This window comes from Uloborus diversus, chromosome 9 (assembly GCF_026930045.1).
Source record: "Uloborus diversus isolate 005 chromosome 9, Udiv.v.3.1, whole genome shotgun sequence".
NCBI classification, from domain to species: Eukaryota; Metazoa; Arthropoda; class Arachnida; order Araneae; family Uloboridae; genus Uloborus; species Uloborus diversus.
In genome coordinates, this window is record NC_072739.1 from 100745261 (window position 1) to 100765096 (window position 19836).

The following is a 19836-nucleotide window of genomic DNA, read 5'->3' on the forward strand; positions in this document are numbered from 1 at the left end:
AATGAGAAAATCACGTGGCAACAAACGCAAAAATTATTTTCTTTTTGATTTTGTTTATATGTTTTTGTCCTTGAGGAACCGAATGGTTACTTCTTATTGGCTCATTGACAAATGTTGGAAATATATCTCTGCGCCTGCGTCGTCAATCGCAATAAAAACGATTTTTATAATTTGATGGGCGACATTTTGTGAAGTTTAATGCTTTGTTGCGACTGAAATTTTCAGATATATCATGAATAAGCGTGTTAAAAATACTCCCCCCCCCCCCTTTTCACTTGTAGAGGCCAGTCCCGTATTTACTGTTCTTAATTCTGGCAACCCTGAAAGAGACTTGCTTCAGCAAAAATTGTGCATGAACTATTTGTAAGCAATTGGAGCAAGGTGAGAAATATTAATTTTCCTTTAATTATTCAGTTAAATTCAAGTTGTTCAGTCTTTATCCTAAAATTAAATTTATTGCATGCTGACTAAAGATTCAGAACTGTTTATAAAAGTGGCTAAAACTTTCTTTAGGAGAATATTTCCCAACAAATTACATGCATTAAGAGGTACTTTTTACCTTTTTAGGCATAGTTTTATTAATCAATGCTTAAAATACCAAAAGAAAGCAGTCAGTTTGTAAGGAGAAGTACCAGTAAAATTTTTCCGAGTCGCATTACACAAACGATTAAGCATCCCACCAAAGTTATGGATTGGGGCTTACTTTCCGCTCAGGGTGCTGTATGTTTAAGCATTATAGAAGGCATGAGGACCCAATATCTGCATGAAAAAGTGCTTGAACAAAGGTTTTATAGTTATAAAAGTTCGGTTTCCAAATGGGGATTTCATATTCATGCATGACGAAGTTCTGTATCTGAAAATTTTAACTGTGACCAAAATTTTGAACGAAAAAAAAAATTATATATATAAAAGCACTTTCACAGCATAAAAACAATCCTTATATGAGCCCAATAGAGAATATTTGAACCATTGTAAAGAAAAATATTAAAGAAAGAAATAAAATTAATAAATAAATTCACAAATAAAAATTGTGTCACAGAAGGACTCGTTCAAATTTGGCACCATGACGAAGAAATGCCGATAAATTGCCTAAAACTTTTAAAAATGATGCTCAGACGGATCGAATCTTCAATAAAAAATAAAAAGATGCCCCCTAAATATTAAATGTATCAATATTTTAAAAATAAAGTATATTATTTTTTAGATATAACAACATTTTACTATAAATTTCACAATTATTCTAATAATTTTCACACCTCTGTACATACGCTCAGTTTTTTTAATTATATAAGATTTCAACAAAACGTGGACAACTTTCAATTCAACTACAAAAATAAAATCCCGAAATGTGTTTATTTCATGTGATCGCAGGATTTTTAGCATATTGCATAGATGTTGGGTTAAATGGGATCCTGAGAAAAGCTCTTTATTTATCTATTCATTACTTATTTTTAATGCCCAGACCAGGAACCGTGCACCCCTTGACCCAGTACCCGCAGACGTATGGATTTAGAATGCGAGCTCTGAGGATTGTGTGATCTTAATATGCACCACTCACCATTAGCGTACACGGTATTGTCTATTCTAGAAAATCACCGGTCATAATATGAGAATATGACGGATGCAAATTTCTCTGCTATCTCTATTTCCTTCCATTTGTAGAAACAGGAAAGCCAACGAGTAGGGGAGTAGGGTCCGTGATTTCAAAAAAACATAATTTGAATTCAAAACGTCAAAATTCAGACGAATTTTTTTTTGAGCAATCACGATCGCTTATTGCTTTTATTTGACTGTTTTGATGTCCTATGATTTTATTTTCCCACCAGCACCCTCTGCAGCACCACCGTCGACCGGCCGCCTCACGATGCTGCTCCTCTAGCGAAAACCGTCTCCAGGTTACGTCAGTATCCTACACTTACACGCATACTTACACGCATACATACACGCACATACACACACACAAACACATACACACACAAACACATAAACACACACAAACACATACATACACCTACACACACATACACAAACACATACACACACTCAAACACATACACACACGCATACATAATACACAGACACCTACACATACACACAACTACCCACACACTGATACCTGCACACAGACACAAACACACATGCCTACACACACATACACATCCCCCCCCACACACATATAAACACACACGCCTACATACACACAGACACACTCGTTGCGAAAAACATTGAATTCATAAGGTCAAAATTCAAATTAATTTTTCTTCCTTTTTTTTGGACCTTACATTAGTAACACAAATTAGAAACGTAAAAATGTAAAATGTGTATCAAGAGTACCCGGTTTTCCTATACGTTATCAATAACTGCCTAAATAAAAGATATTTCCCTACACCATTTAAAGAATTCTTATAAACATGTTCGCACTTTTAAAAATTTTAAATTTGTTAAGAATTTTGAAGTAAAAAAGTCGTCTTCCTTTGTCAACAATAAATGTCTAAACAATTTCAAATAAATTTCAAAAGCAAAATCTGCTTTTCCTTTCGTTCTTCTTTATTATTTTTGCACGTGCTTTGTGTTTTTTGTTATTCACGTGTGTGCGTTTCTGCTAGATATGCTTCAAATATTTGGAATTTCCTTTTAAAATTTCGGAGTTCACGGCATTTCCCGCCAAAAGCTTTCCACATGGTAATAAAAATCAATTGTTTTCTTACATGACACGGATCGAGGCCTTCGCACGGATGAATGAGTGAGAATGGGTTGCTATGTCGCGCCTACTCACTCCATTAAAAAGAATCATGACAGATGCTCAAGAGGGAGATAGGAAATGTGTTATATTTGTCGATGACGTCACTTATTTCACTCCTACCCAAAAGCGAAATGGGTGTGGCTTCAGATGTCTTGAAATAATTCAAAATGTACGTTTATCCAGAAAAACTTTGAAATAAAAATATTTACCCTTAATGCAGCAACTTTTGAATCAGTTTTGTAATTTTAATGAATTTTAAATACTTCTTTTTGTCGAATTTGTTTTCTTGTAGCGGGACAACTTCCTTTTTGTAGCTTCTGATTGGCTGAGTTCTTTCTGCTTCCGGTTTCGCTCTCTAGCCGGTTCCTGCCGCGCTGTTCGGCTGTTCCATTTTTGAGTGAAGTGCGGTTCTGCCATTGAATGTGCGGTCTGTGTTTGGATACCGGGTTGTGAATGCGTCAGGTGTAGCGGCATTAAAATTCATATTATTATTGAAATTGTATGTAATGGCCAGTGCAAAAATGAGCCGTCGAACCATTAATCTACCTCCTCAGGGGCGCAGTCCTAGCCCCCAAGTTTCCACAAGCTCAGGGGATCGTCAAAGATCAAATTTGAGCCCAACGCGGATGTCGAGGATTCAAGAAAAATTCGAACTGCAAAATTTAAACGATAGGCTCGCAACTTACATCGACACCGTACGAAATTTAGAAGCTGAAAATAACCGCCTGAATTCCTATATACGTACGACACAAGAGACGACTACTCGAGAAGTTACTAATGTAAAAAATGTGTACGAAAGGGAATTGGCCGACGTCAGAAAAACATTGGATGAAATTGCTAAAGACAAGGCGAAAATTCAACTTGCAGCTGACAAGTATAAAAACGAAGCAGATGAGTTTAAAGTCAAGTAAGTGCTTTATTTAATTTTATGTTGTTATTCGAAGCTAAAACTTTTAGTTCAAATAAAATTGGCATATCAAATTTTTGATTTGACTTTCTAGTACATTTTTGAATTTTTATTTCGGCAGTATTAGTATGCTTCAACTTGTGTTTGTAGATAATGCTTCTGGCTCATGTTTTCATAGTAATCCTAATCATACCAGTTCATTTGCTGAGGTTGGAAAAAACAAACTATTAACAATTTCAATGTTTAAAATAGTTGTCCCTGAAATTAATAAATAACAGATTTTTTTCTAAAAAATACCAAACACTTTTCAAAATGCACTCAAAAGGACAAAATAACTTTTCTGGGTCAGAAAAGACAATTTCAGTATGCTTGTACTTTTCAGTTATTCCAAGAAAATGACACCCTAAAGAAGAAAAGTGCGGTTCAAGTCATGTACAAAATTTCTTATTATCTACATAGGCGGATTTACGGGAGTGTCAGGGTGTACGTAGCACCCCCAAAACTTTTGGTTGGGTTTTGAAAAAAATTAGCTTATTATATTTCACTCAGAAATGCAGTTGGGGGAAAAAAATTCATAGCTGCTATACTAGTAAATTTACTTGAATCCAGGGTATCACCACATCGTCGCTAGTGCAAGAAAAACATAACTGTGCTCATATTAAGAATTAAAGTAATTTTATCCATTTGGAAAAAAAACTAATAAATAATTTCATGCAAAATAAAGAAACTTCTCAAACAATTTATTGTTCAGTGTTGTGTTATTGTATAGAATAATTGCATGTTTTTTAATTGGGTATTTATTCGTATATCAATACCAATTCTTCTATTTTGAAACAACAATGACTAATAAAGTTCCCCCCCCCCCAAAAAAAAAAAGAAAACATGGCATTTGTAAGAAACTTTATCAATAAAATCTACATAGAAATCAACCGAAAACCGACATTTTTAAGGTAAATTTTCAAAAATTTTTGAAGGAGGACTCCCGGACATTTTGCTGCAGTGGTGCATCCAGGGGGAGGGGGCACAAGACTGGTGACCCTCCCCACAAAATGCTGAGTAGATGTTTTGAAAAAAATATTCTTTATTACTGAAGAGAAGAAAAGATCTCATTTTGAGAAAACGCAGTTATTTTACGAAAGAAAAAAGAATGTGAAGAATGGAAAAAATCTTAAATTTCTTTCAAAAAGAAATATTGACATTTAAATTTTTCAACAGCTTCAGATTATTGGCGGCGAATTGTGTGCCTCCCCCCCTTCTCGCACAAGCCTCTTTCTTTCATATCCCTCCTCCCTTTTTTTTCATTTTTTCTATTTCGTTTTCATTTTTTCTATTAGTCCTCAAAATTTTTCTTCTCCAAAGCCCTTTCTCCAGCCAAAGTTATTACAGAGTACCTCAAGTTCCGTTTCTTTGGCTTCACTTTCGCAAAATTTCCAAAGAAGATCTTCTAATCATGTAAATACATCGAAAATCCTTTAAAATTGCGTTTTCGTAGCTTCAGTTTTGAAAAACTGCAGTGTCCCTAACGCTACCAAATATGGTCTTGTACACTCATTTGTTTAGACTTTAATTTTGGAAGACATTCGAACAAGAGCCTCCTGATCCCCTTTCTCTAATATCATCAAAAAGTGTTAATACTTTGGTTTTGAAAACTACTATTTCGAAATATTTCAGTGGGAGAATTCCTTTTTTAATACCAAGGAGTACTGCAGAAGAACTTCATTTTTAGAACTTCAATTTCGAAAATTTTCCAGGGGAGAGCTCCAAAACACCCTATCCGGTAACAGCATCAAAAATTGTCCTCCGTAATATTTTTGGAACTTCAATTATGAAAAGTTAAAGAGGTAGTGTGGGGGCGGGGAGGGGGATACATATTTCAATCTGCTTTTCAAAAAATCAATTGGAGGCAGTCTATGAGTCTCATTCCTAACCCAAACTATAAATAGGGACTATAATCACATTTATAAGACTAAAAATTCTGAAAATAGCCTTGGAGCCACACATACCTTTCTTGCCCCTAAAATATCACCAAGAACTATAAAACTGCGTTTTCAAAACTACTATTTAAATTTTTTTTTTCTGAGGCGTGAATCCCATTCCAAACCAGTAGTTGGATTCACCCATTGCTTCTAATATCGACTTTCGTTTAAGACTTTTTTCTGCAGTTTGAAATGTTAAGAATTGCTCATCCCCTAATCTTACTAAATAAGGTTTACATTGCGTTTTTTAGACTTAAAAGTATGTCCCGCCCTAAAATTATTTTCTGATTTTTGCCTATTGCCTTGTTATTCTGGGAATACCCCCCCTCCCCCGCCAGATCCCTGTTATTGTTGCACCCCCAAATATTTCGGCCTAAATCCGCCTATGATTATCTAGTTTTCAATCATAAATTGGAGTGTTGAAGCATGCATATGTTTCTTAATGGGAAAGTTTGGTTTGAAATGACTTGAGCTCCACTTTTCTACTTTTCTTTGTTTGTGGTGCCATTTTCTTGGAATAATTGGAAACTACTGGAGAACTGAAATTGTCCTTTCTGATCCTGAAAAGTTATTTTGTCCTCTTGAGTGCATTTTGAAAAGTGCTTAGTATTTTTTTTAATCTGTCATTTTATTCTTTTTAATATAAATGTATTTCAGAAATAGAATAAATGTTACATCACGAAACTTCACCGTATTTTTTCACATAAATGATCCATACTAAAAGGAAAAACAATTATTACATATGTGCCTAAAACTTTAAGCAATTGGCGCTAAAAATTAATCAATGTACCTCTCTAGGATTTATTTGTGTCCTAATTTAATTAGAACCATTTAAATATTAAAGGTTTCTCAAACTAATTTGTGTTTCACAACATATTAAGTTACACTGGGTAAAGATCCTAATAGGTCTCCTTACTTAGTCCCGTAATCGATCATTATAGTAGGTGAGGATAAAAATCCTATGAGAGCAATGACAGTGAAAGTACATTTTATGCTTGCTTCAGAGAAGCCTTGATTCAAAATTTTCATTAATTACTATTAACATTACTGTTGCATGGCAACAAAATTTATAACAATGGGTTTTATATTTAAACATTTAACGGAGAAATTTCACGAAATTTGCAGTTTTCCATCCTAACCCTAATAATAATTTTATTTTAGAATTTCAGTGTTAAGTTGTATTTTAAGATACAAATCATTTAGTGAAATCCTGAAGTCTAAGTGGTCTGGTTGCTGTGATATAAACAAAAACGGGCCTCAGATTTTTCCGTGACAGTCAGACCAAGTATAATAAAAGTGCTTTAAAAAAAGTAAGATCAAAGGAATTATAAAAAGACGTTTGTGGCAGGCCTGCGTCCAGGAGACCCCATAGCAGCTTGAAATGTTGTTCCAAAATTACTTCGAGCCCCAGGGGTTTGCACCTGATGTTTTTTTTTAAATTCAAGTTCCAGTATTACTAAAGCTTTTTTACAATATAGTTTCAGTTTGGCATTCACACCAAACAATCGCATCTCCCCTTAACAGGGGAGGTGCGGAGGAGGGACGGCTCAAAAGTTCTTCTGATCACCCCTATTTCATTTTCAGTCCAATTGAATGTTTTTCCCCAATAGCTTTTTGTTTTGTGACTTTGAGCACCCACTTGCTGCTCAGTATCTTTAAGCAAGTGCATCTGGTTTAAATTTCATTGCATTCTTAGAAGCGGTCTGAGAGAACGCACCTCCACTTTAGTGTTATAATTTTCGGCAGTAATAGACATGGCTCTTAACGTTAAAAACCGCGGATATAGGTTCATTTCATCTTCTCTGCGTTATGTGGAAGAGATGCAAAATATTCTAGATGAGGTTGAGAGTTGTTTGAAATGTTCACAAACGTTACGAAATGATGTTCTAGGGACAATGAAGGCTGAATTATTCCTAGAATTACTAATTAGTTAAAGGGCTGTCAAAACCTTCCCGTAACGTGATATAACCAATTTTCTGTAACAAAAATGTTCTGTATATATTAAAGAACTAAAATGAAATCGTTAATAAATAATAGATCCATTTTTATTACGAGTAGATAGTTATTTACTGCAGCATACGATTTTCTCGAAAAATCTTAAGACTAGCAAAATTTCCTCGAAAAGGTATATTTCGATTCAAAATTAAAAAATATTTTTTTCCCAAGCTAATAAAAGTTCAAAGAACATCTGTGGGAAATTAGAGGAATATGTCATAATTACACAATTTTTAAAAAAATTATAAATAGAGCGGTCTTTGAGACCTCAGGTTTCCTGTTATGTCCTGCTTTTCACCTCCCTGTTTCAGGTTCATATTAATTGTTGAATTTATTGTACAGAGGCGGATACAAACTTACTGTTAAGGGGGTGTCACTCTAAAAAATGTAGTGTGTTTCAGGTACAAGAAATTTCTGAATTTAAGGATTTGAAATGTAAAAAAAAGCCTAAAATTGTCAGAAATAAAGCACTTTGTATTGCTAAAACTATTAACTTCTGAAGCAATGAAAGAAAGTAATATTTCAAATATTTGCTTAAGCAAATGAGTAATATATTTAAAAGACATGGCAAACACTTTTAATCATAAAGTATTTGTACAGCTCGGCCTTGATACCTTGCTAAGCTTATTAAGCATGTTCATTGATATGTAAGAAATTTTGAAATTATTTATTTTAACTGAAATGTTGAATAAATTTTCAGGTTAAACAAGAAGGAAAAAGAATTAGCTAATCTTGAAAAACAAGTGAAAACATTTGAGTTACTAAATCAAGATCTTCAAAGACGTGTGAATCATCTGAATGCAGAAAATCGAAAAATTGAAAATCAGCTCAAAGTATGTATTGTTTTTTTTTTCAAGTCTAGGGGCATTAACATTTTTTAATCAAAAATAAATAAATAAATAAATAAATAAATAAATAAAAAGCTATTGTACAGGTGTGCCCATCCTCTCCAAGGACATTTGTGCACCTCCAAATAGAAATACCCCACCCTCTCCCCCAAAAAAGGAAATCAAAAGACCTATGAAAACAACCTCTCCTAAAAATTTCAATGACACAGTCTGTACCATGAGCCTTTTCCTGGGTTCTCCTGGTAATACCGCATTATCCGGCATGCTGCAAAATTCAGGGGTCACCAGATTTTCAATAACAAAAATATTTGTTCAGCTTAAAAATGAATGTAAGTTCTATACATATCTTATAAGTATTAATAAACAGTTTAATTTGGTAAAAATATTTACTAACAATGTCATTTTTTATTTTAACAAGAAAAATATTATTTTATAACAAAGAAATTCAAAAAAATTAAATTAAAACCAAGCAAACATTTAAGCAGTAAGTTACCGCCCCTAAACCAGTGCTAAAGAATTTACAGCTAGCTATTCAATAAATAAAAATTAAACTCGCCTCTCTAAAAGGAAGCTAAAATAATTTATTAAAAAAAATACAAATCGCCTTAACAGTGATTGCTTCTGAATTGATTACTTTGCAGGCATATAATTAAATCCGTTAATAATCACCTACCATAAATAACAAGCACATATTTATGCAGTACACTATTTTTTTGAAAGAAGGTTAGTTTAGGGATGATTTAATTTTTTTCCTTACAGTGTCTCGCTTTCTGATTGGAACTGAATGGGGAAATCTACTTTTGTTTTGTTGCAAAATCAACCTCAAATTATTCTGCATGTAGGTAAATCCGAACTTTCCAGCATGCTGGTCAACCTCCTTCTTTTCGGGCATGCCGGATAATGTGGGGTAATACGGTATAAGAACCGTTAACATGAATATTTAAAAAGTTGGTCTTTATATCCGAATTGGGTAGTTTTTGTTATTAAAAAACTGAAAGATGGTATCGATCAAAAGCGCTATATTTTATGCAATTACTTATATTTTAGTAGTTTTTAAGAATTTTTCTTTAACATTCCTTCAATAACTAGAGTATTGAATTGTTAAAAAGTTAAACATTTAATGTTTCACAGAAAAATTAATGGTAAAATCAACATGATTGATGCAGCAGTTTGTAATCTGTTGTGTACTTCAAATAGTGTTTTATTGGAGAGGGGGAAACCTATCCGGAATTAAATTTGCACATTTGGTCCTTATTTGCACATTTTGAAGCAAATATTACATGACTAGAGGAAATGTATTTATAAATATTATGTGCTTTACTTAAGGTGCCGGTCGCCTTGTCTAGTGGATTGATCCCAGAAGTCTGACTGCGATAAGAAGGTTGGTTCGAATCCCGGCCCGGGCATGGATTCTCTCCTGTTCTGGTCCTTTTTTAGTGTGAATTTGTTGTTGTGCTGCAAATAGTTTCCTACCCCATAAACAGCTCCTTATGGCATATGTGTACCGTGGAAGTTGGACTTTAATTACGGTATACAGTGAAAAAAATAAAGAGAAGTTTCGCGAGAAGCTCCGATAAGTGAAATCAAAGGAAAAATCAATGAAGCTTCACAAGACCCTCCCCCGAAAAAAAAGTTACAAATCTACAAAACATTGAAATCTCGAAAAACCTAATTTCTGGGAGTCCTTAGTCACTTCAGAGAATAGACGGAGGTGGGCGTTCCGTGAGAACTGCCACGAAAAATTTCGGAAGTGAAGACTTAAAAATGACATTTTAAGGGCGTTAAGGGAAGATAAAGAGGCTTTCCCCCTGGAGAACATTGCTAAATTTAAATTTCTAAATTCCGAAATTTATTTATAAAAATGATTTATGCAATTGTGGTGACGTGACAGTGGGGTTAGGGGCAGGGTTGGCAAGTTTCTGCCGAGGTGGTTAAAACCACTGGTAGAAACCGGTTAAAACCGGCATGGCAAAAACCACTTTCTGCCACTTTGTGGCAGAAACTGGCAAAAACTCACAAAATGAAAAATTAATTCTTGATATACAACAGAAAATGTATGGAAAATAATAATTAATTGTTAAAAAAGTTAAACTTTCATCTATTGTATAAATGGTCCACCATGTAGTAACTGGGGTACTGGTAAAATTTTGACTGGAAAAATAAGTTTTGAGAAATGGGGCCAGTTTGTTTTGCAAAGCTGTGACATTAGGTACAAAATTTAGGCAAGTAGAATTCTGGCACTTTCTTCTTCAAGCACATGACATGATAATTTTAATGACAAACAATTTAGAGGAAGCATATAAGTGAGCAAATTACAATCAGTAATACCTGTTTAATTCTGTATGTCACTCCTATTTCCTAAGCACCCTTGTATGATTTTTTATCCTTTGTTAAATTAATACAAATACTACGAGCCACTGTAATTGGAAAATTCCCTTTCTGAACTAAATCAAGGGCACTAGCATGGGATTTTATTTTTTTAAATGATGAAATAATGTTTATATTTTTAGTTTACTTAAACAAATATCATTTACTAATTACTTGAGTTATTAAAGACTTTTTTAAGTTTTTGCCAGTTTCTGCCGGTTTTTACCGGTTATAACCAGTTTCTGCCACTGGCACGGCAAAAACTAGTTTCTGCCGGCAGAAAGCCAACTCTGGTTAGGGGGCTCTAAAACGGAAGTTTTTTGAAATTTAAGTCTTAAAAACGCATTTTTGGCTATCTTTGATGGTATTAGGAGAACAGGATCAGAGTTCCGGGGCACTGCCCAGAAATGTTTTGATATTGAAGTTATAGAAACACAAATATAGATTATTTGCTGAGACATTAGGAGATTGGGGGGGGGGGGGGGTACTCTCGGTGATGCTTCGAAATTGAAGCCCAAAAAATTCATTTTCATGCTATGTTTGGTGATTTAAAGGGTGCTCCTAAAAAAATTTTCGACATACATTATCTAAAAACACAATTGTAAATTATTTTTGGTGTGCAAAGTGGTACAAGATGGAAGATTCGGGAGTTCTCAAGAGATTTTGCAGCTATTTTTGGAGATGATACACCAAGGCAGGGGCGGATCTAGAGGGAGGCCATGGCCCCTCCCAAAGCCTTGTGATTGTAGGAATTTTTTTTAAGAAAAAAAAGAAAAAAATATTGTGAGAAGATAACAAAATTTAACACATGTGTTTTGCTGAAAAAGAAGTATAGGCCTTAATTGGGAGATAAATTAGATCCCTATCCTCAAAACAAAACTTTTATTTCCAAAATTTTTCTCCACCTTTTACATCATTTCTTGATTCCAACTACAGACATTTGGACGATCTCTAAATGATGCTGTTCTCAGAATATACCCAGGGCTTGATTACCGCACACGCTTACTAGGCCTGGGCCTGGGGTTCCCTCTTCCTAAGGGGCCCCAAATTACTTAAAGAATTATGCATAGCCATTACAACTAGACAAAAAATACATATATTTTTAAAATAATAGTCTTCTGGGGCCCTTTAAAATTAGGGCTCGACCGATGGCATTTTTTGGCCGATGGGCCGATGCCGATTGTTGACCGATTGTTCAAAGATGGCCGATGGCCGATTGTTTTCCTCCAAATGGCCGATTGCCGATGGCCGATGCCGTTGGCCGATGGAAAAAAAATCAAACAGAAATAAATTAATAAGATTATCAGGGATTTAAAGGATCATTTATTCATTTCACTTTACTTCCTTTCTACGAATAAGGAATGGTATAATCACAAAAAAAAAAAAAAAAATCGACCTAAATTTCTATTTTACGATCACCCAATTTAAATTTCATAAAGTTTTTCCGGCACATTTGTACATGCATATGTACTTAAGAACATATAGATGACCGAAATATCCATTTTGAACGCCTCCTTAGTTAATTATCGCAAATTCTCGCGTAAACTTGCGTCACTCAAAAACGTTATGAAATAGTATGTTAAAAGCACATACGTACGCAGTATGATCTAAAAGTTCAGGGACAAGTTGTATAAAACCTTACCCTAAATAATTCAAATTACCGAAGCACATCTATCAACAAAATAGTCACCTTGGACGACTATGCACTTCTGCCAACGTTCGTATAGCTTTTAGAAGCACTCCTGTGGAAGACATTTTTCGCAACCTCCTGTAAGGCCTCTTGCGCTGCTTAAACTTCATTGTGGGGAAGAAGGCAAGTTTCATGTTGAGGCTTAGCTCCGAGTGACTTTTACTTGTTCCCAGCCAAAAAAAAAAAAAAACATTTGCATGGACGTCGCTTTCTTCCGTCAGGAGAAGATAAAGCTGCATCATAGAAGGTAGCGAAAAACGGCTTCCAGGACTGATTCCAGAAGTTTCATGAACACTGGCAGAAGTACATAGTCCCTCAAGGTGACTTTTTAAAGGTGAACGTGCTTCGGCAATGTGAACTATTTTGACTAAGGTTCTATGCAGCTTGTTCCCGAACTTTTGGGATCGTATCACGTACAATCTGTATAGGGTGTAGTTATGCTTCTCCTTTTTTGACTGCTGTGTGATGAAAGAGAAAGAACAACAGCCAAAAAAAAAAAAAAAAGTAAAGAAAAGAATGAAAAAAAAAGGAAGAAAAACAAAGAGACTGTTTAATAACCAATAGATTTTTTTTTTAAATTGAACATATAACGAAGATTTCAGTAATATTGTAATAATGTATGGATTTAGGTACACTAAAAATAGTTTTAAAACATTAAATTATGTTATTTAATCATTCAAAAAAAAAATAATAATAACAATAAAAAAAAATAAAAAAATAATAAGAATAAAACTATGAAACCGTCAACAAATTACGCAATTAAAGTGGAAAGATTGCACGTAGACATTTTTTAGTCATCAAATTAAACAAAAAAGGTATCAGATAAATTACAATATTAAATCATAATAGGAATATTTTTGTACTTATTTAAAATTTATGAATAGAAAAGTTTGCATTTTTCATAAAAGCTATCATAGTGACATACATTTTGCTGAAAAACGAAATAGCCATGAAAAGAGCGAGGTTCTTAAAACGCAGCTACAAAAAAAAAAAAAAAAAAAAAAACTCAATATTTACACCAAGTTAATAACCGAAATAAATATACTACTTGATATGATGTTTGCACACATAATATTGAACAATTTGATTGTTTAATCTTTTATGAAGCTTTACAAACAAGTTCAAATTAAATTTTTAAATTTAACAATAATTTTCTGAAATTTTTTTAAAAAAATGCATAATAAAAAATCCTTGAAACTTTTCTATAAAAAACGAAAATAACTGATTCATTGATTTTATATAAATACATAAAAATCGTTACTCACAACAGAAAAAAAATCGATCGCTATTAATGATGCAAAAAAGAAGTCGCATTACGAAATATAGGTGAAACAAGTATGAGAAATACGCAAAATGACATTTCTTGACCAAAATAAATAATCGCTCTAAATATTTAAGAAATGCTTGAAACGACGAGGGATGGTTTGGGGGGGGGGGGGTCACCCTCTGATTTTGGAGTAACTCACACTTCGGCCCCAACTTAGGCCTCATTTGCTTAATACAGAACCGCTACCACCAACGCCTCGGAAGAGTTTCTGAATCTACTTCAGCACTTCCGAAGAAAAAATTCAAAAGTTCCTTTCATTTTCGAATTATGTTACCATTCATAACGTCTTTAATCAATTTCTTACATTAATGCTCTAAATTCTTTCTAAACAATAGATAAAGTTTGAATAAAAAAATATCTAAATATTGTTAATTTAAAGAACTCAGAAGTACAACTAGAGTTTAATTTCAGAAATTGAGGTAGTGGGAGGAGGGGCACGCAAGTGTTCTCGGAAATTCAAAAAATAGTCGTAAAAAATCGAGTTCAAAATAATCATAAAAATGGAGCTGAAAAATCCTTTTTAAACTTGCACCCAAGTTTGTTTTGACGTGCAGTGGCGGATTTAAAATATAGCAAATGTTGCAACTGCACGAAAGGCCCCATAACTATAGGGACACCGTCGGAGTTACAAAAATGCTTATGATAAATGTTTTACAACTTCTGTGATAGAGAAATGCGGCCCCAAAATGTATTTCGATGGGCCCCAAACTTGTAGCTCCGCCGAAGCGATACAGAAAAGACTGCATTAATGTGATTCATAATAAAAATATCGAAAAATTAAAAATTACCGTCGGTTCAACGGGAATCTACCAAAATGACACAAAAACCGGTTTTGCCATCTCATACTTGTTTCCATGGTTTCCAATGCGACAATGTATCACCAAATGATCGTCAGTCTGAGACACTATATTAGTTTTACATTGAAATAAGTAATTAATAGCTACAAAAAAGGAGTAAACCGGCTTTTCAGAACACCCAATCGAAGACAAAAAGGGAAGCGCACAACTAGAACGTACGCACACCCCACAGGCGAAAACTTAACCTGCTACAGCTTACCATCTTTGAGTTATGACTTATGAGAGATATATACGTACATCCAACTGCAAGAAACACAACGCAATAATTAACTTGTTTGGTACCTGAATGTAGTATTAAAAACTCTTTCAGAGGTGACTAAAATAGAAATTCATACTGAAATTTAAGTAAACAGTTTTAAACTCCCAAAAATCAAAAACTCCCTTTACTTTGTATTAAAGAGTAAAAACAGCAAAGGTCCTTTAAAAAAAAAAAACATCGGCTTATTCCATCGGCTTTTTGATGTATTTTAAGGCCGATGGGCCGATGTTTCCTGCAAGTTAGCATCGGCCGCCGATGCCGATGGCTAAATTATTGAACCATCGGCGCCGATGCATCGGCCAGGCCGATGCATCGGTCGAGTCCTATTTAAAATTATTGTGGGCCTTGGGCCTCACTTTTAGTTAGTCGGGCTTTGAGTATACCTATTGTTCACAAGACGAAAGAAAGCCTAAATTTTCGTTTTTATGGCTTTAATTTCGAAACTGGGGAGAGAACCTCCTTTTCCCATGCGTTTTCACAAAGCCTTATGTAGCAAAAAATTGCATTTTAAGTCTTTTATTCGGAAAAAAATGTCAACGGAAACTAGCTTATCCAGCCCTTATCACTTAACTTACTTAAAAGCAACTTAAAAGAAATTTTTTTGAACTTCAATTACAAACGGCTTTTGATACGACCCTTTCCCTCCCAAGTTTATATCGTGATGAGAGCTTTAAAAGGAGGTTTTTGGAGGAGCTCACGAATCTTCCATCCCTTTCTAAAATATATATAAATATAGTTAAAAATCGAAATTTTAGACCTCAAAGGCAAAATATTTCCAGGAAGGAAGGATTCTAAGCACCTTCACACTTCCTTTAATGTAAGCAAACATTACCTAAAGGTGCATTTTTAGGCTGGACAGCTGAAGAGCTAGAGAAGAGCACCTCTCCTCTTCTAACTTCTCAATAAATAATGACAGAATATTTTGGTTTCAAAGCTTTATTTTCAAAACGTATTTTGAGGCCAGCGCCCGAAACCAGACCTTTCTCCGTACATCATCAAAAATAGACAAAATGCGTTTTTAGTTTCCTAATTTTCAAAAATTACTCGGAAATTCAAATTTTGAAACATTTTCGAGGGAGATTCCTAAGTCCACCCAATCACCTAATGTCTCGATACCCCGAAAATTGAGTTTTTAAAACTTTATTTTAATAAAATTTCTAGAGAGTTTGGAGTTCGTTCAAAAATTTCGGATGGCCCCTCCCAAAACAATCGGCTGGATCCGCCACTACACCAAGGAGGGAATGTGGAAGTTCTGTGCTGGAAATACTTTGAAAATAAAGTTTCCAAAACTCACTTTAGGCTATATTAGTACCAGTTAGAGGAGAAGGAGAGGTTAGGTAGCTGTTCCTCGAATATTTTTCGAATTTAAAGTCTTTGAAAAAAATTTAAGTTTTCTGTGGGGAACTTGAAAGAGCCCACGGGCCAGAATTCCGGTCACTAATCACTTGGCGGGGCGCAGTTTGAAAAAGTTGAACAAAAACCTCTTACCTCTTATACAATAACAATTAATAGGTTTTTTTTATTTACAAAACAATGAAAGAGAAGGATTATAAAACAGTTTGTTAAAATTTTAATGGGAAAGCTGAGGCCGATCTGCAAGGGCAGAAGTGCAAACATTAATGTTTGTCGTTGCCAGCAGAAGAATTGTCTATCAATGAACTGTCGGAGAGAGAGAGAGCTCCTGTGAAGATTCCTTGATAAAAATCCTTGATAAAGTTCATTGATAAAGTTCATCGGCGAAAAAGTACTTTCTCATAAATATGTGTTCCCAAACATGGTAGTGACGAGAGCAAATTTCCAATTTCTTTTTCAGGTCAACAAAGTCTGTAGAATCAGTGAGGGGGTCTCTATTTTTAACCATTTGCAGGCAGGTTTTGCTTATCTAAAAACTTTCTCTCTTCCCTCCCTGTCTCCTCCCGCCAATGCGAGGCAATACTGTTTCTAGGAATTCATTTGAACACAGCGTGCACTTGGACTGCTTGAGCTTGACCTGGAGATGTCCTGTACCTTTTTCCCCCAACACAATGAAAGGAGTAAAAGTACAAATACAAATACAAATGTGACGACCAGCAACAGGCTCTGGGCCCAGCTAGGCTGGTCCTAGTCAATTAATTAGTCCCCAATGAAGATCAATGGCCCTCTTAAAGCTATCCACTCCCTTGCTCATTACCGCCTCTTCCGGTAAGCTATTCCAAGTGTCCACGACCCTGCTAAAGTAGTAGTTTTTCCTGATTTCCAAGTTAGCCTGAGATTTAAATAGCTTAAAACAATGACCCCTTGTTCTGCTTTTCCCGCAAAAATTTAATCCATTTACATCTTTCATTTTGATAAATTTAAATAACTGAATCATGTCCCCTCTGACTCTCCTTTGCTCCAGGCTGTACATGTTAAGCCTATTAAGTCTGGTATCATAATCTAAATCTGAGAGTCCCCTTACTAATTTAGTTACCCTTCTTTGAACCCTTTCCAATACAAAAATATCTTTCTTCAGATAAGGCGACCAAAACTGAACAGCATACTCCAAATGAGGTCTTACTAAACTCCTATATAAAGGCAGAAGAACTTTCTTAGATTTGTTTGAAATAGATCTATTGATGAACCCAAGCATTTTGTTGGCTTTTTTACTAGCAATACTGCACTGTTGACTAAACTTGAAGTCCTGATTTATAAAGACACCCAGATCCATAACATTTTCTGCCTGATTTATGACTGAACCCTGTAAACGATATCTCGTACGCTTATTTCCATGACCTAAGTGTAGCACTTGACATTTCCCTACATTAACTGCCATACCCCATTTATCTGCCCACTTAGTAATATGATCTAAATCCTCTTGCAGCTGTTTTACTTGTTCTTCATTTTCGACAATCCCCATAACTTTTACATCGTCAGCAAAACAATTCATGCTTCCAGAAATATTTTCATTGATGTCATTCATAAATATAATAAACAAAAGAGGCCCTAAAACTGATCCCTGAGGAACCCCACTTAAAACATCACTCCAATTAGAATGATTTCCTCTCACAACTACTCTTTGCTTCCTACCAATAAGCCAATTTCTAACCCAAAGTAAAGTTTTTCCTCCTATTCCAATGTCAGCTAACTTGCTGAGAAGAGCAACATGCGGTACCTTGTCAAAAGCTTTTTGAAAATCAATATAAACAACATCCACACATTTTTTGTTATCTAAAGCTGAGGTAACCTTGTCATAGAAATGCAATAAATTAGTAGTACAGGATTTACCTTTCCTGAAACCATACTGCAAACTAGTCAACAGACTATTAGTCTCTAAGAGCATCATGATCTTAATTTTGATCAAAGTTTCGAAAATCTTACAAATCACCGAAGTCAAACTTACAGGTCTATAATTCCCAGCAATACCTTTAGACCCCTTCTTGAAGAGTGGCGTTATGTTAGCCAGCTTCCAGTCCTCTGGCACCATCCCCAAGTTATAAGAAGCATTGAAAATATTCAAAATAACATCCACTAATTCCTCTGCACATTCATTCAACTAAAATTTTTGGATAAATATTATCTGGTCCCGGAGCTTTAGTTGCTTTAATCTTTTTCAAATGAAATAAAACCTCCTCCCTGGAAAATACCAAATCCTCAAGCTGTATAATAGCTTGTGTCTTGTTAGTGTCAACTGTTGAGATACAGTTATCGTTAAACACACTGGAAAAAAAGTTATTTAGAACATTTGCAATATCCCTATCGTTTTGGATTAAATTTCCATACTCATCAACCAAAGGCCCAATTTGACTGTTTCGAGCTTTCCCAGAATTAGCGTAAGCAAAAAACCTCTTAGGGTTCCCATCAATGTCATCTGCCAGCCTTTGCTCCAATTCCCGATCAAGGGGAAATTTTGGGAACTCCAGCTTGATAAAGAATGGTAGTCTCGGATGTTCCTTGATACCATAAAATGTCGAAAAAGAAATACGCTGAATAAGAAGTTGGCGGGCCGCACAATATGTGTTGGCGGGCCGCCAGTTGGACAGCCATGGTTTTGGTGATAAAGGTGTATTAATTTGAATGTCTGTTTATATCTGGTTAGAATTACTATGGGTGAGTAAATTTAATCCCAAGACAAAATTGTTTTATTGTATTATTGTGATATAAGAACAGAAATGAGCATAATATCATTAATAGTTTTGAAGTGATCAAGATTTTACGGGAAAACTTTCTCAAATGTTCTTGTCCTTACCTAACTAAAGAAATTGTTACAGTACAAGGAATTTTTGTTTCAAAGTAGAGAATGTTTTGAGATTTAGAGGTTTTATGTCTGGGAAAAAAACTCTGTTTAAAATCAAAAGTTGTTGGCTTTCTTTTTCATTCAGTTCTAAATGTGAAAAACTTGTTTAATATATTTAACTGAACTGTTTCTGTGGTTTAGTAATTAATTCATTTATATCACTTGCTCTTGAAAGTAATTAATAATTATTTTCCGATGGATTTTATTTCCCTATATTTCAGTAATGCAGTTAGGGGATCTAGGGCCGTATAAAAAGTTAAATTTTGTATTTTTTCGCTAATTTTCTTTTTTGCTTCAAACTTTCAATATATTAACTCTGCACCTTATTTTGACCATTTTTGTAACTGGAAGTATGCATCTAAGACTAACTGATGCTAAAATAGAGGTCATTCAGGTTTAACCCGGAACAAGCTGTATATTTCGCATTATTGTTACCAAGCAATTTTTTAAATGAGTATTCTGTTTAGTTCTTAACTTAGTTTTGTTATTTCACTGCAAAATGTATTGAATTGCATTGCTATTCACACAAGCCTAAACATTTGTTTTTCAAAAGTTGTATTTTAATTATTTATTTTTATTGTTACTGATATTGCTGAAAATAATTCAAAACCATTT

General features: G+C 34.5%; 1 protein-coding gene across 1 annotated transcript in view; it reads left to right on the plus strand.

The window, feature by feature from the left end:
• The first annotated feature begins 3153 nt into the window (after positions 1-3153).
• The window catches only part of LOC129229478 (lamin Dm0-like), a 42744-nt gene continuing 26061 nt past the window's right edge, over positions 3154-19836 (plus strand). The window contains exons 1-2 of the mRNA XM_054863791.1: positions 3154-3650; positions 8322-8454. Coding sequence (XP_054719766.1) covers positions 3250-3650; positions 8322-8454 — 534 coding nt within the window. The 5' untranslated portion in view covers positions 3154-3249. The remainder of the gene's footprint in view (positions 3651-8321; positions 8455-19836) is intronic.